General features: G+C 44.1%; 1 protein-coding gene across 6 annotated transcripts in view; it reads right to left on the minus strand.

Annotated features, from left to right (window-relative positions):
* The window catches only part of AGBL1 (AGBL carboxypeptidase 1), a 574659-nt gene that overhangs the window by 469357 nt on the left and 87302 nt on the right, over positions 1-18000 (minus strand). For all 6 annotated transcript variants that reach the window (XM_061595218.1, XM_061595214.1, XM_061595217.1 and 3 more), the window contains exons 7-13: positions 17609-17817; positions 12022-12181; positions 10015-10088; positions 8402-8518; positions 7695-8290; positions 6050-6133; positions 3439-3525 (exon numbers count right to left, since the gene is read on the minus strand). In XM_061595218.1, the coding sequence (XP_061451202.1) occupies positions 3439-3525; positions 6050-6133; positions 7695-8290; positions 8402-8518; positions 10015-10088; positions 12022-12181; positions 17609-17817 (1327 nt within the window). The remainder of the gene's footprint in view (positions 1-3438; positions 3526-6049; positions 6134-7694; positions 8291-8401; positions 8519-10014; positions 10089-12021; positions 12182-17608; positions 17818-18000) is intronic.

Raw genomic sequence — 18000 nt, forward strand, 5'->3', positions numbered from 1 at the left:
CCATGATCCGCGGCTCCTGTCCTGCTTCCGCGGATCATGGAAGGAGAGCGGAGGGCCCTCTGTAGCTCCAGGGGCCCTTGGGCCAGTGCCCCACCTGGCCGCCCTTTAGAACCGGCCCTGCCTATACATACAGTATGCACGCCACAAACCGCAAAGATTAAAAACAGTGATCAATACTAAATATTGGTGTAGCACGTAGGCGCAGCAAACTTATACATAATAAAATGTTTAATGGACCATTTTTATTTGGCTGGTGTGCATTATGTCTTTTAAGCCATCCTTTTACAACGTTATGAATGCGATTGCAAAGTGCAAACATTTTCTTTTTGTACATAATGAAAAATCTATATTATATATATATATATATATATTTTAGCTTATGCATGGGCCCCCAAAAGCTCCGGGCCCCTAGGCTTCAGCCTACTAAGCCTAATGGATAATCCGGCCCTGATCCTACCCCACTAATCCCAATGAAATCCTTCACCACAGCCTTTGTAACTAGATGTTCTCCTCCTGGTCCCTAATCCTATCACACTCCAACTGCCAAACGGCAAGAGATTTTCTCTTCAAAACTCCCCTCAGAATTCTCACTCATCCCCCACCCGTCAGTCATACCTCATCTGCACCTACTAATATTCTATTAACACTTTCTTCCATGAACATAATTCCAAAACAGCTTTAAACATATAAATAATTGTAGTTTCATTACAGAAGGCATGCACGCACAGCACACTGATGCAGCAATGCAAGAGGTGGCACGACCAGGCATATTTAAGTGTGCACCAGCTGCACATGTGTGTCATTGCCTTGGAGTGTAAAGCTCCCACTCTGAGGTCCATACCACCATTGAGTTGCAATTTGTGATCACACCCTGTGACCTGATGGTGGTGGGGATTGTGGAGCAGGAGCTGCACCCTCTAAGTCCCAAACACAGGGGCCCTTGATCAGTGCCCGGCCTGGCTGTCCACTGGCGCCAGGCCTGCACAGGTGCACCCAAACAGCACAGACATCTCCTTGCCTCAACCCCCTCTCCATCCTGGGAAGCAGCCGTGACTCTGCGGCTAGAAAGTCAGGTGAGCAGTGGCATCCCAGACCCATCCCGCCAACTGTTAGTGGTTCCTTGGGAGAGAGAAGGGCGACAGCCAATATCAGCACCCAACATACTTGGGCAGCTGCCATGGGCTTATCTGGGGGTAGCAGCTGGATCTAGGAGACCATCTACCATTTCACATTTCCCGCAATGCCCCAAGTGGTGTTCATTGCTTCAGGCCCTTGTAGGGAATTTTAAAGGGCAGCTGGCTCACAATATATTGCTGCAGATAGGAACATAGGAAGCTGCCTTATACCAACTCAGACCACTGGTCTATCTAGCTCAGTATTAGGGATGGGATGCATTGGCCAGTGCTGGTTCAAAAGCATTCCGTTGACATAACAGTCCAAGATCTATTTGAATTTGTTCTTTGTCCACTAGCCATATCCGTGTTTTTTCTGTCGCAAAAAATATTGATATTAATATAAATATCTATGAAATTATTGTACTTAATATCGATATTTAAGAGGCAGAATTTTTTTTTTGAGGCAAATAGCAGCAGATAATTGCAACATAATAATCTGATCCACAACATTAGAGCATAAGCAAATTAATGGAAAATTTGGTACCAAATCTGAATTGGGTGGAATTCTAGCACATCCCTAGTCTACATTGACAAGCAGTGGCTGTCCAGGATTTCAGGCAGGGCTCTCTCCCACTCCTAACTGAAGATGCCAGGGATTGAACCTGGGACCTTCTGCATGCAAACCAGGTGCTCTACCACTGAGCCATGGTCCCTCCCCAGATTGTGGTGGTGTTACCAGCAGCAAGCTTGGTGCTACCACCAGTAAACCCACCGAAATGGGAGGCCCATCTGACAGCACTTTGTCTCAAACCTGAAGCTGGGAATGACTATTGGAAAAAAATTAAACGTGCAGTGTAGATATGTTCTATCGCTACAGAGGGTTTTGAATCAACATCACATGAGCCTGGTAAGGGCGAACAGTAGGAATGTGTGAACCTGCTCATTTCCAGTCTGTGTCAATTTCAAATGTGTTCATTGATAAATCTATTCCACCCCATTTCTGCATTAATCTGCAGATTTTTTAAAATGTCTGAGCAAAAAAGAATGCATTTAAATACATTCTTCAGTAAGCATTTTGAACAGGTTTTCTCACAAAATATACATTGCTAAATGTATTTTCTTTCCAAGTATCCATTTCTAAATGCATTTTATCCTAAAATGTTTACATTTAGACTCGTTTTGATGTATGTGTGTGATGAGCTGAGAACTGCATCACAAAATTCAGGAAAGTGTGAAATCCAGGGGATAACAGAGTTCCAATCCACACATTAGACATTAGTCCAGGAGGTGCAAATTAGGTCAGATTGCTTCAAAATGCAAAATACACAGCATCCTTCAATATCCCTACATGACAGGTTTAGTAAGAAAGACAAGGAAAAGACAAAGAAACATCAAGGCTAAGGAGTAGCAGAGATTGGATATGGGTTCAGGCTGTGCATGTATTGAATTCTAAACCAGGAATGGGGAACCTCCAGCTTGGAGACCAAATGCGGCCCTCCAAGCCTCTCCCTCCGACCCTCAGAACTCTCAGCAGCCTTTGACACCCACTTCAAGGGCTTTTGCCTGTCTGCATTAGGTCTTTGAACTGAGAAAATGCCTCTTGCTTCCCTGGAGAGAAGTGGAGGAGGAGATGGACAAGCCTCTGACTTACATGTGGCTAGCATGTGGCCAACTGCACAAAGGAAGAGTCAGTTGCTCCGCTCACTTTTTATCTCCGGCCCCACCTGCAATTAGTATACGGCTCCTAGAATGTGGCTCTTGGGCTGAAATGTAAAATGTTTTGTTTTTAAGATGTGGGGTGATATTATCACTTGTTGCTTGCCACTCTGATCTGCTTTGGAAAGGAAGGGCAGGGTATAAATTTAAGATAATCATCATAATATATGCCACTCCTCTTCTAAACTATGAAAATTAAGCTGTTTCCTCTGCAGAAGCCTGGAGTATCTTCAAGCTTCCACTTTCCTGAACACAACAATCTGCCTTATACTGAGTCAGACCATTGGTCTATCTATGGTGTTGCCTACACCAGGGGTTTCCAAACTGTGGTCCCTAAGCTTCATCCAGCTGGTCTGCAGTGTGTCCACATCAAATAGTGATACTGATTTTTGGGAACCATTGGCCTATACTGACTGGCAGTGGCTGTCCAGGATTTCAAGCAGAAGTCTTGCCCAGCCATACCCAGAGATGCTGGGGATTGAACCTGGGACTTTCTGCATGCAAAGCACATGCTCTACTACTGAGCTACAGCCCTTCCTCATGCAGCAATTTTGCAATCATAAACATGTACAGACATGCCCACCCTCAATGCACTTTAGCTACTTACTCCCGTATTTGGATGGCTTTGCGGAGATTCCCAGATTCAAATTTGGAGAAGAACTTCAGGCATTCTGGGGTATCCGAGCTTAAGGAGCTGAAACAAGATTCAACAGGATTACAGCAAGGCTTAACAGATAAGGAGAAGCATCTGCTACTCCAGTTACCTATTAGGGAAATTAAGAGAAAGCACCTGGGACTAACAGAAACAGAGCCAGCTGAACTTTGCTTGGGTCCCCTGCAGGTGGAGTGGAAAACTTATCCTTTCCATCCTTTTGCTCCTGTTTCAACACCAGTGGGAGGATAGACTCCAAGAAACCTCTTAAAGCAAGCACACTGTTGTCTGCGAGGTTTCAGCAGTGATCATTCTCCAAAATGTATAAGAAACTGACTTATACTAGAATTGACTGTTTGCTCCTCTATCTCAGGATTGTCTGTTCTGGCTGGCAGCAGCTCTCCACAGTCTCAGACAGGGCTCTTTCACATCACCTGCTGCTGCCCTTGATCCCTTTTCAACTGGATCAGAAGAAGGGCCATAGCTCAGTGGTAGAGCATCTGACTTGCATGCCAAAGGTCCCAGGTTCAATCCCCAACATCTCCAGGTCAGACTGGGAATGCCCCCTGCCTAAAACCACAGAGATCCCCTGCTCATAAGTGTAGACAATACTGAGCTAGATGGACCAATGCTCTGGCTCAATATAAGGCAGGTTCCTATGTTCCTATGAGGTCCCAGGAACTGAACCCAAATTCTCTGGATGCAAAGCAATGTGCTGTACCATTGAGCAATGCGCAATGGTTCCTCATATGCTCCCAGAAAACATTCATTTATCCATTCATTTAAAAATGTACACCCTGCTTTTTTAATAACAAAGCAGCTTACAATCTCCAGTATCAACCAACTCTGCCTGACAATGAAATAGAAAAATACAATACAACTAAGCAATAAACCAACATAAAAAGTGTATAAAAATAGAATACGAAAAACAACACAGATCATTTAAAAAAAAATGTTGTTAAGGCATAAAAACCAACAAGAATTAAAAAGTGCAGAAATAAAGTAGGCTAACTTGGGAAGGCTTGGGAGAAAAGAAACCTTCTTAGCAGCGTTGGAAACCTCACAGTGCCAGGGCTTGCTTCACTTCTAAGGGAAGAGAATTCCAGAGACCTTGGCCCAATTCTCAGATTGAGTCTCGAACTCTGGCTCCAAGAGGGCCCAGTAGCGGGGAAGATGGAGCAGCAGCTAAATTGGATTTTTCAAGTATTCCAATTGAATGTTAAAAATAATTTTTAAAACTTTCAAAGTTTTTCAAGCATTCATTTGGAACACTAAAAAAAACCTGGCCACCTCTGCACCATACATTTAAAGCAGTATTATAACACTTTAAAAAGTCACGGCTTCCTCCCAAGAAGCCTGGGAGGTGTTGTTTGTTAGTCGTACTGAGAGGTGTCAGGAGACCCTATTCCCCTCACAGAGCTACAACCCTCAGAGTCCCCTGGGAAGGAGAACTGACTGTTAAACCACTCTGAAAATTGTTCCAAGGTATGGTCGGGACAAATCAATGGGGGCTTGAACGTTCCTAGCAAAAACAAGAGATGGATACTTGAGGCTTCTATGCGTGTTTGACCAAATGTGCTTGGAAGCCTCCATGCAATCAGGTACCCTGATATGGAAGCTTTCTCGATCACATGTTCGTTCAACTTTTAAAGACCTATATTTGTTGGGACTCATATATCTTGGATTCAAGGCTTCTCCATACTAGTCTGCTTGGTTTCTATCTGAGGCCTTTCACTTTAGATTTTCATCTGAGGCTTTTTCAGAGCCTTTTCACCAGCTCAGGGAAGATGGATAGTGGAACACAGGAAAAAGCCTTATAACAAGTGAGACCATCAGTCTGTCTAGTTCAATACTGTCTACACTCTGGAGACCTGCTGCCAGCCAGAGTTCTCTCCCAACCCTAACAGGAGATGCCAGAGATTGAACCTAAGACCTTCTGCACACAAATCAGACATTCTACCATTGAGCTATGGCCCTTCCCTTAGCGACCAGTGGTTTGACTCATTTATGAAATCTGCTCCCTTGGGAGGCCCGCCCGGCACCTGCTTTATTATACCAGACAGATACCTTTATTTCTTTTAAGCTGCTTTATACTAGCTTTTAGTCTTTTTATCCTGTAATCTGTTGTTTCATATAGCATTTATATTTGTAGTTCGCTGCTTACTGTAAACCATTGTGGGAATGCTAATACTAATTAATATTGAAAGGCAGAATATACATTTCAGAAATTTAATTTCAGAGAGGGGCTCATCACTGCAAAGCTCATTCCCATAGAGCTATGCCAAAGCTCAAGTTATCTGCCAGGCATTTGAGTATCTGCTAGCTTCTTAATCTCTTTTCACTGGGCTGCTTTTTCAGCATGTGGGGGCCAGGGTTTGTGGGGTAGGAATGTTAGCACTAACCTTCTATCACATTCCATCTGACTTTCATTAGACATTTCATTCTACACTGGCTGTCTTATGTCTAAAAACATCAGTATAAAGGAGTCTGGACATTTAAATAAATGCAATAGTACACAGCTTCAGTTCCCAATGTCATCATCTTGAACGGAAAGAAAGAAATTTACCTGGCACCATCTAAGTCAAAGACAACTTGATTGATCATATCACCTGGCTGGATGGCACGACGGACGTCATCAAGTATTTTGGCCCTGTGATGAGAACAAGGCTTGAATTGGTGGGCAAACTATACACACAGAAGAAAATCTCTCAGTCTGCATCTCCCCTTTTCAAAAGAGCATTGCCTCTCTTCTTCCACCCTCAGTTCTTTAAAAGAAGCAGGACTTGCACTGAAATGTTTCAGTGCGGAGTGATGCAATGCAGGGTGCCAGCCATCCAGCCATGTCCTCTTCTGGGATGCTCCATTCCATTTCCTCTCCATCCTGGATTTTCATTACTTCCCACCCCCTAAACAGGCACTCAGGATTCTGTAGCTATTGAGCATCCTTAGCCCTAATTAGGAGAGGGCTTAGGGGTTTTTTCCCTAAAGATGTTTCCCCTCAGCAAACCTTGAGGTCCAGTGGAGGTGGTCCACTAGGCAGCACTATCTGTCAGCTTCCTCTTCAGTGTTGCCCTTGAAGAATTCAGCAGGGAGGAGGAAGGGAACTAAACTATTATCAGTTGGCTCTGCCTGTCATTGGCTTGGGCTCTGCCTATTGTTAGGGCTGCCTGCATTCCACCCCACCAATCTCAGTGGGCACCAGCCGCTACTATTTGCTCAACACCTTGGTCAGCTCCTTGAAATTTCAGACTAAAACCCAGAGTGGATTCACTGCCACTGGAGTCACACTGACATCGGAGCCACCAGCCTCCACTTCTGTTAGGACCTTCCTGTTTCTCAATGGCCCCATTTTCACTACAAAACTGTCAGCGCTGCCCATGTTTGGTGTTAGAGGGAGCGATGTCTGACGCTGTTGCAATTTTTTCACACATGACACTGTGTTTGTCCATGTGCTTGTCTTTTTATTTTATTTTATTTATTAAATTTATATCCCGCCCTTCCTCCCAGAAAGAGCCCAGGGCAGCAAACAAAAACACTAAAAGAACTTTAAAACATCTTAAAACAAGATTTTAAAACATATTAAAAGAAAACATCTTTAAACACATATTTTAAGATGTTTTTAAAGATGTTTTATTTTAAGATGTTTTACTAAAACATATTATTATTGTTTGCCACCCTGGGCTCCTTTTGGGAAGAAGGGCGGGATATAAATTTAATAAATGGATAAATAAATAAAACAGCTATAAAACGTCTTTAAACATCTTAAAAACATCTTTAAAAACAATTCCAACCCCGACGCAGACTGGGATAAGGTCTCTATTTAAAAGGCTTGTTGAAAGAGGAAGGTTTTCAGCAGGTGCCAAAAAGATGGCACCTGTCTAATTGTTTTGTTGTTATGTGCCTTCAAGTTGATTTTGACTTATGGCAACCCTATGAATCAGTGACCTCCCATAGCATGTCTTATAAACCGCCCTGTTCAGGTCTTGTAAGTTCAGGTCTAAGGGGAGGGAATTCCAAAGGGTCAGTGCCACAGCACTAAAGGACCGCTTCCTATGTTGTGTGGAACGGATCTCCTGATAATATGGTATCTGCAGGAGGCCCTCATCGGCAGAGTGCAATGGTTAACTAGGTATATAAAGGGTAAGACAATCTGTTAGATCTTTATACTTCCCTGTCTTTATAACAGAGAGGGGTTGGGGGAAGAGTCTTACTTTTGGATGCCATATCTCCTCTGCTGTATGGACTGGTTGTAAGGAGATGGTTGGTGACCCCAGAAATCTGGGAATGCCAATACTCTATAGTCTGGAATGGACCGGGTGGAGCCAGCCCGTGCCATGTAGAAGCGGGGATTGTGGAAAGGGATATTCCCTGGGTGCCTCTCCAAAAGCTTTGTCACCACCGCAGAAGCCTCCACTGTCATTTGGCAACTTGGCCTGCAGGAGTTCATACACAGAGACTGAGAAGACGTTCTGTTCAATGATGTCTCTTTGGGAATAGGGTGCACAACTGCTGCATCGCCCTTTGCTGGGACATCACCTTCCCTGAAGAAACCCACCAAAGGCTTCGATTCATCATGAGCCACTTTTCCAAGTTCTTGAGAAGGTTTCTCTTTTTCCACCCAGCTCTGTGCTGGAGCTCTGGAAGCCCTTTGGGACAGTTTTCCCTCTTTAGCATTTTGGTCCCTCTCTCTGTATTTTGGCCAGTGCTTTGGGGAAGCAGCATTTGGAATGACATGGTGGCAGGAAAGCGTCAGCATCTCAGGGATGTCCTCAGAGTTCAGCTCATCTTCAGACTCTGATTCCAACTCCTTCACGAAATGAACAACAACAACAAAAAAATAGAAGAAACTGACATGGCCCCTTCCAGATAGCACCCTCCCTGATTTACTGAAAAAGTCAACCCCAAGGAACTATCTCACCAGAAAGCTACATCGCAGTTCTGGACACATGGCTTCATACTGTTCAAGTTCCGATACAGGTCTGTCCAGCTCTGGTTTTGACATGAGTTTCTCAACATCTGTCTCTAGGTCATCATCCTGAAGAATAAGAGTCAGAAAGGAAATTGTGTAAGGAACCACTGCTTGTACCCAATGTTGGTCCCATGCAGAGTAGACCCATTGAAGCTAATTAACATGGCCACCTTCATTCCATTCATTTCAATGGGTCTAACTCTGAGTAGAACCACCAGGGGTGGGAGACCAGTGGCTCTCCAGATGCTGTTGGACTCAAACTCCCATCATCCCAGGCCATTCACAACTGGAAGGCCACAGGTTCCCCACCTCTGAGCTACAGCCTGGATGTAGCCTGACCCAACCCCCAACCCCATTCACCCCCCAAAAAACTAGTTTCTCAAAAGTGCTATTCAGGGAGGAAAGAACAAACTATACATATGTACTTCCTCATACGTTTCAAGCCATAGTTGATTAATTTTCAAATATGAAGAAGAGGCCATGCACCTGTGGTTCTTTTCTATATGCTATCTATATACCAGCCTTTCCCAACCTGTGTGCCTCCAGATGTTGTTGGACCACAACTCCCATCAGCCTCAGCCAGCACTGCCAATGGCTGAGGCTGATGGGAGTTGTGGTCCAACAACATCTGGAGGCACGCCGGTTGGGAAAGGCTGCTATATACCCTCTCACTTCCGTTGTGGAGCTCAAGGCCACACACATAGCATTTCTAGGTAGTTCTTCCATCCAATCCCTGACCAGACTGAGACCAGCTTAGTTTCAATACAGTCACCGTATCATGTGTCTTTAAGCCAACCTCAACCTCCTACCTCAACTGGCACTCCTACACCTTCTCCCTTTCTCTCTGGATACGTGTGTTTCATATCTTGCCCAAGCTGGGGGAAGTTCAGAGTACTTTTTGTATGAATCATTTCCTTTGGACAAAACAGCACTGAACCATGCCTTAAAAATAAAACATTTCCAAATGCAATTCATGGTGCTGGTTATCACCTGCAAAGCCCAAATGGCTTGGAGTCAAGCTATGAAAGACCACCTCCTTTTATGTGAATCTGTCTGTTCTTTAAAATCAGCACTTGTACGGCTTTAAATGTGCCACTTGCCTTCCAAGACAAGGTTGGTGGCCATGTGCAAGAGGGCTACCTCAGGGGTGTGCCCCATATATCAAGAATGGCTAACCTTTGGCTCCAGGCTTGATCTGCCCCCCCAAACTAATTTGTCTCGCCCCCACCCAACCTCTCCAAATTTGACACCAGCAAAAAAAAAAAGTTCAAAGCAGTGTACATGGTGCTCAGCATCTCCCTTTTACCTTCACAACAACTCTGCAAGGTAGGTGAAGCAGGGAGAGAAAGTGACTGGCCCAACATCATCCAATGAGCTTCACGGCTGAGTGGAGATTTGAACTCTGGTCTTCCAGGCCCAAATCCAACACTCTCACCACTACACCACACTGGCTGCACCTGTTGAAATTTCACTTTAAAGATACAGGAATCCTGGCCTCCTTTGCAGCTCATTACCCAACATATGGATGGTTGGCTTAAAACAGTGTTCAAAATAATGCGTACTTCCTCCTTATTCTCTACATCCTCATTTTCTAGGTCCTTCTCAATTTCTTCCTCAGCATCATCTTCACAATCATCTGCAAAGGTTAAAAGTGAGGGTGAGTAATTGACTAAACTAAGAGTCCCACCAATGACCAAACTACCCAAGAGGGTGAGATCTCTCTCCTCCAGTGATAGCCCAGCCATTTGTATCATCCTGCCAAACAACGCAGAGAATTTTACCACGCTTCATCTTCCAGCATGTGGTAGAATAGTCATCTGGTACATGCTCTAAGCTAGCCCTTCCCAACCTTTGAGTCCCCAGATGTTGCTGGACTACAATTTCCCATCATTCCCAGCCATTGGCCATGCTGGTTGGAGGGAGTTGTAGTCCAACAACATCTGGGGACCCAAAGGTTGGGAAAGGCTGCTCTAAGCTATTCCATAACATGTACGAGTTGCTGTCTTCTTTTTAAAGTGACCCTTTTAAGCAGGGTGGGAACCTGTGGTCCTCCAGCCATTTCTGGGCTTCACCTATGTCTCTTGACCATTGTTCAGGCAGAGAGCTGTTGCTAGTCGGGCGGTATATAAGCTTAATTAAATAAATTAATTAAATAAATAAGGATGGTGCTGATGGCAGTTGGAGTCCAACAGCATCTAGAGGGCCATGGGGGTCTTAGGAACAGGGACGGTTCTAAAGGGCGGCCAGGTAGGGCACTGGCCCGAGGGCCCCAGAGCTACAGGAGCTCCTGAGGGGCCCTCTGCTCCCCTTCCGCAATCCACATCCCCCCACACCCCCTTACCTGTCAGCTGGCTTTTCAGCATTGCCCTCAATGAAGATGGCGGCCGCAGCTTCCCTAAGGTACTGAAGCCACTGCCGCCATCTTAGTTGATGGCAGAGATGTGCGCGTGTAGCACACATGTGTGCCATCAACAAAGATGGCGGCAGAAGCTTCATTCCCCTTAGGGAAACTGCGGCCGCCATCTTCATTAAGGGCAATGGTAAAGATCAGACAGGTAGGGGGCCGTGGGGGAGCACGTGGGGGGGCAGGTGTGCGCACGCATGCACACCCACCCACTGGGGGGCCAGGGCACTGATGCCCAAGGGGCCCCACATGCCTGGAGCCGGCCCAGGAACATAGGAAATTGTCTTATATTAAGTCATATAGCTCAATATTGTCTTCACTGACTGGCAGTGGCTCTCCAGGGTTTAAGACAGAAGCTTTTCCCAGCCCTCTCTGGAAACACCAGGGATTGAACCTGGGACCTCATGCAAAGCAGGTGATCTATCCTTCAATCTTCTTGAGATCAATAAGCAAGATGGGATTTTTTTAAAAAAATGTGTGGATAAACTCAACATCAAGTTTTTCAGAAAATTCCATCCCTGCACTTAAGTTGCACTGGACACACCTCACCTGCTTGGGCAGTGGATGGGGAAAACAGTGAAAGCACTTTTGCTCAAAATGAGCAAAAGAGGCCACATTTTATCACTGGGAGGTACGAATGAGTGTTGGGTATGTGGTTGGCTTTGGAGTTACCAATGATAAATGTTCCAAGAGCATGTAGCTGTCTTTGAGGTTCTGACATCTAGCACTGACTGTCTGTGTAGTGAGTTACTCCCCCATGTTCAACTTATACATTATACCAAACCAAACCATTGGTCCATCTAGCTCAGTATTGTCTTCCCTGACAATACTGGCAGTGGATCTCCACAATTTCAGACACAGGTCTCTCCCAGTCCTACCTGGAGATGCTGGGGATTGAACCTGGGACCTTCTGCACGCAAAGCAGATGCTCTGGCACTGAGCTACAGCTCTTTGCTCCCAATCATTTCAGCAGGGCTTGCACATGTCTGATGAATCTTGCCCTTGACTGTTCCTCCTTCTCCTTCCTTTGTCCTGCCCTTGCCAACATCTGCTTCTCCACCATTATTACCCTTCCCTAGTGTGCATGATGGCTACTTCAGTTCCAGAAACAAAAGCTTGATTCATTCCTTTTCACCTTCCCACTGCATATGTTGCAGCAATTTACCTTCAGGCCTTGGATGCGAAAGTTCAATTCTTCCAGGCATGGGAAAGGAATAGGAACTACTGAGAGCAGCTGAAGGAAGTGGCATCTTGGGATAGGTTTTCCTCAGGATCTGAATTGCTGTATTTACTATTGGATCCAGGCTCTTGCTAATCAGGCAGTCCTAGGTACCAATAAAGAAATGTATTCAAACACTTGTTTTCCTACTGCAGTCATCAAGACCAGGAGTTGGGACTCTCAGGGATGCATCTAATGTAGCTCTAAGTTAAAGTCACATAGCAGCATACATGTTCCAGTGGCTGAATATTTTGTGCCAGCAGAAAGTTATTGCTCAAGAGAAAGCATAAGCGAGTTGCTGGTAAATTTGTTGCACAATAGATTGCACAATCTGTTGTGCAATGAGTTTCTGCTAGTACAATTGCTGCATTGAAATCCTTTGTTGTGCAACATTAAAACTCACCCTTGCGCTAGCAGACAGAGAACACTGGATATAGCCCATAGGCCCAGGGGCCAAATGTGGCCCTCTAGGCCTCTCTATCTGAGCCTCAGGAGTCCTCCCAGGGCACATCCCTTTCCAGACCACATCCCCTGTCTCAAGGCAACCTGCCAAATTTGGTTCTGTGAATATTTTCTCTGAAATTGTTTGGAGAGGACAGAGTCCCTTTAGGCATGCACAGAGCACTTCTGTCACACAAATGAGTTGACACAAATTGCTTTCAGACACCTGGGATGAAGGAGACCAAGTACAAGTCCTGCGCATCTGATAATGTAGTCAGGATTAGGGATGGAAAGATATGTCGATTTTTGTTCTCTCTGTTTCTTATTTTCCCAGTCTTAAATTTGGTTCTCTACATTTCTCCAGCAATTTGAGGTTTTTTAAAAAATAAAATCTTCATGAAAATTCTCCAGCATTTTAGTGTGAATTTCTCCTAATAAACTCATTTTAAGCAGTTTTGATCAATGTACCCATTTTTGCAAGCCATTGCTTTTTATATAATGCATTTTGCATGTTATTTTCATATATTAATTTTTATGTATACTTTCCCCTAATACATGCATTCTTGCAAACATTGGTTGATGAACTGCATTGCAAAATTTGGATTTGGATTGCAAATTTTGAGGGATGGCCGTGTTTCAATTCTCATATTGTTTTGGAAAGTGAGAATTTGATAGATTTGGCTTGAATTGTGAACTAAATTGAATTTCTTGCTCATTCCTAACTATTATAGACATGAACAAGGTACTGCTCCTACTGTCTGCCTCCCTTCTAGTTAGATTGCATCTGTGCCCCACCCAACTCTACACTGATGCACTGGTGTCCATTGATAAAGCACACTGCATAAAAGTAATTGATGTCACTAAATGTACAATTGCATCAAGATATTTTTCAATATTTTGCTGCATACTTCTGCACATTGGTATAAGCACCACATGCACAAAAGAATCTCAATGCAACCATATATCCAAGCACCCCAAGATACTTTTTTGCAGTGTTTAATCAATGTTTACAGGTGCATCAGTAACAAAGAATGAAGGGAGATATAAAGGAGCTGAAAGCTGCTTGCAGAATACTCTGCACAAAATCCAAAAATTGAAAGGGGGGAAGGAACACAGTGGAAACTGCAACCAATTGTTGCAGTGTAGAATGCTGCTGTTCAGGATTTCAGCCACTCCATTTCATTCCCCACCCCACTTTTCAATTTCTCATACAACTGCCTGTCAATATTCCATCTCCACTGAGAATTCTTAGTCCAATTCAGCTGCTTTGAGGGAGGGGTCCACTTTAGGGGGGATTCACCCTAAGCTTGCTAATACCTCCCTCTTGTATGTGTGGTCGGTGCTGTTTTGACTATGTAAGAAATGACACTCACAGCTTGAACATCAGAAATAGAGGAACTGAGAGAACAATGGAGAATCCCCAGTGTGGTGCCTTCATTTCAGGAACGAGACTAGTTAATTCAGAACTCCAAAAGTTTGGAAGAAAATCCAGATGAAGTGAACTTTGAGAGAATCTTTGCTGATATAGTTAACTAAGCTCAACCCTCAGTACTTACAAATTTTTAAAAAAACTTGCCCCATGCGCTAAATGACCTCTGTCTCTGTAGCAAGGGCGGAATTCTTAACCATTACAAATGTGTAGTGTTCCATAATCTTGAAGGCATTGCTGGTACAGCTCACATTCAAAAACCTCCAGAGAGGGGAAAAGCAGAATGGTAAAGCGATCATATATCTTTGCCGTTAAGCTGTATGATGCCCATCTACATAAGAATGTGATTGGTTTTTCATCCCCAATGATTTGAGGAAAAGCCTTCCAATTCCCCCAGAATATAAACAAAGCACAGTGTTCAGAATTGCTGTGCAGAATGGGCTCATCTGCCTATTAAGAGGTGGGCCTTGCAACAAAATGTTGTAGCGTTTGCTCCTCACCTCCCAGCCAAAGGTGCTCCTTGCTCTAGGATACTATCAGCCGTTAAGAGCTCAATGAGGCTCTTTCTTTTTTTTTCTTTTTGGTGGCTTGTTGTGTATTGCCCTGGTATCTGTAAGGATGAAGGGTGGTCTAGACATGTTTTTAATAAATAAATAAACCAGGGTATTTCATCCTCTCCCCCCAATTTTTTACCCATTTGTCTTGTCCACCTGACACTCAACATTCTGTAGCTACTAAGCATACCCAATTCTTACTGGTCTGGGGTGGGACGGTCCCCTAGGGCTATATCCAATGCTCTCTATCCGCCAACAAAAGACACTTGTAAAACAGAGTAATCCAGTGCAACAGCTGCACTAGCAGAAACTCGTTGAGCAACAGATTACGTAATCTACTGTGCAACGAAGTTACCAGCAATCTGTTTATGCATTCTCTTGTGCAAGAACATTTTCTTGTGCTTATGTAAACCTCAGTGTCCTCCCAAACATGCTGATACCTCCCTCTTATTTCTCAGTTGCCCCATTTCAGCTTCATTTCTGTTGTCACTCACTACTCAAGTTTGCAATCAGAGGGAATAGTACATTTTTAAAAGCCAGGTCCCAGGACTATGTTGTGCTCTAACATTCCATTCCATTCCAAAAAATGGAATCTATGATGGGGATATGCAGATGAAGAAGTGGGACTATGCAAATAGGGACTCACTCTGTTCTCAGTGGCTCTCATGGAGTATTATAGGACAAAGTTAATTAGCTGTGATCTGAGATATAATGGGGGGGGTCTGACCCTTCCTGAGGCCACCAGGAGCAGGTGCAAGTTTAACCCTGCACAAAAGCAAGGGAGAGTCACGAAAAACAAGAAAACCACAGGGGGAAACCAGTTCCTCAAGAATGCCAAGGTCAGTCACACAATGCAGTAAAAATGTTTAGTTGTTGTTGTCTGCATCGTCCCTACCTTCCTTCTAGTAGGAGCCCAGGGTGACAAACAAAAACACTAAAAACACTCTAAAACTTCTTAAAAACAGACTTTAAAACATATTAAAACAAAACATCTTTAAAAATGTCAGGGATGCCGCTCAACAAGATCAGCCTCAGAAGACCTTCTCTCGATCCCACCGGTAAGAACAGCGAGACTGGTGAGGACTAGAGAGAGGGCTTTTTCAATAGTGGCCCCCACCCTATGGAACTCTCTCCCAAATGACCTCCGTCATGCCCCTTCTGAGATGACCTTCCACCGGACTTTGAAGACCTGGCTCTTCAGGGAAGCTTTTAAGATGGGTTGGGCTTTTATTGTTATGTTTTAAATTTTTAATGCTTAATGTACTGTTTCTATCTTGTACGTTGCCCAGAGTGGCTGGTCAACTAGCCAGATGGGCGACTAATAAATTAAATAATAAAATAAAATAAATAAAATAAAAACATTAAAACAAAGCATCTTTAAAAACATATTAAGAAGCAATTCCAGCACAGACACAAACTGGGATAAGGGCTCTACTTAAAAGGCTTGTTGAAAGAGTAAGGTCTTCGATAAGCACTGCAAATATAACAGAGATGGCGCCTGTCTAATATGTAAGGGAGGAAATTTTTTGTTTTGTTTTCAAGATGTTTTAACGTATTTTTAGTGTTTTTGTTTGCTGCCCTGGACACCTTCTAGGAAGGGCGGGATATAAATTTAATAAATAAAATAATAGATAAAATAATACAGCACATGGTTAACTATGGAATTCACTGTCACAAGAGACAGTGATGGTCACCAATGTGGTTGGTTTAAAAGAGGATTAGACAGATTCATGGAGGATGAGGCTATCAATGTCTACTAGTCATGATGGCTATGCTCTGCCTCCATAGTTGGAGGTGGTATGCTTCCGAATATCAGTTCCTGGAAACTGCAGGAGAAAATAGTGCTGTTGTGCTGAGATCCTGCTTCCAGGCTTCGCACAGGCATCTGGCTGGCCACTGTGAAAACAGGATGCTGGACTAGATAGCCACTGGCCTGATCCAGCAGGCTCTTCTTATGTTCACATGCATATTTTAAATAATTTAGCAATTATTTAAAGTTTGCAAGTTTAACCCTGCCTGTAATGGTATCCCCAAGTGTATGCCCTTTACTTTCTTCAAAGTAATGGCTTTTAAGTATTGGGAAAGTAGACACTGCTCTTGGGGGGAAAGACTGGGGGGTAACTTGCTCACTGCTGCCAAGAGTGGGTGTCCTAGTCTCTGCTGAAAGGGGACCCTACACAGGGGGTGGGGTAAATGTGTCTCTGAGAACAGATGAACAGTCGGTTTAGTCCCACTACCTGGCTATTGCCATATTTAAAAATCAGCAGAGTGGGGAATGCAGAGTGATCCCTGTAATAGATTGTTGAATGTCCCCGGATATGATACAAATAAAGATCAAGAGGGAGAGAGGCTGCCTGCATGCCAGCTCCAGCTGTTCTCTCTTCTTCCCTCTGGTATGATTGAAGGACGTTGTAAGATTCAGTAATGTAGGCAGGCTGAAGGAATCAGCTAATAAATCTGGCAAGTTTATGAGTGTCAGACTTAGGAATCTTTGCAAATATTTCTCCCTCTCTTGCTCTTGAGGAAAAGGATGGGAGGAAAAGGCAATGATTCTGATAATGAGCCCAAGAGGCAACAGGTTTTTGGCTGCTGGTGCCCTTCTCTGCCACTAATTCATGGGATGTCCTTGGCTCTGCGGGGACAAAAGTTTATCTGTTTCTGTCACTCATTGACACCAATGGCTGTATCCAACATTCTCTGTCCGTTGGTGAGTTTTAAGGTCATGCAGCAGAGAAATCCAACGCAACTGTTGCACCAGCAGAAACTTATTGCACAAGGGATTGCATGATGTATTGTGCAACAAAGTTACCAGCAACTAAGGATGGAAAGACCTGTCAATTTCGGTTCTGTCAGTTTCTCATTCTGACCCATCTCTCCATCCCTAATCAGAGTTCAAGGACACATTCAAGCTAGGCAAACATATTTGGGATGGGAAGCCAGGCTAGTGAAAGGAGTGGCTTGGAGAGAAGCATTGTGGCCTGTAGAGAGTTCCGGGAGCTGGACAGGGAGGCCTAGAGAGACTCTCACCCCCACATTAGAGGAAGGGAACCTTCAGATCCAACCCCAATGGGCCCCAAAGTTTTTGCATTCTCTCTGGATCTTCAGTTACCTGTGTAGTTTTGAAGAGAATCTCCATACCATGAGCAAGGAGGAACCCTTCTCTGCCAGACCAGACATTGGTGATGTGCTTGAGGCAAAGCAAGAGACCCCTCCGGATGTGGACATAACTGTTAAAAGTGTCGTGGTGATGCCAGTCCTGGTACAGCCAAAGCAGTTTACAAATATAGCCTCTGTTCACAGCTCGCCGGCTATTTGACTCTGAAAGCAGAGGACAATGGGTGACTTAACAGCTGCCAGGAAAGTGTGCAAATGGGGATACATCTATTGTTTTACACAAATGCATATATTTTGTTCCAGCTGACATAACATGCTCAGGCTCAGGGTTATTAATTCCACCAGAAGAATTCTATTTTCCATTTTTCATGACCCAAATCAAAATTT

The sequence above is a fragment of the Rhineura floridana genome, chromosome 14, assembly GCF_030035675.1.
Source record: "Rhineura floridana isolate rRhiFlo1 chromosome 14, rRhiFlo1.hap2, whole genome shotgun sequence".
Lineage (NCBI taxonomy): Eukaryota > Metazoa > Chordata > Lepidosauria > Squamata > Rhineuridae > Rhineura > Rhineura floridana.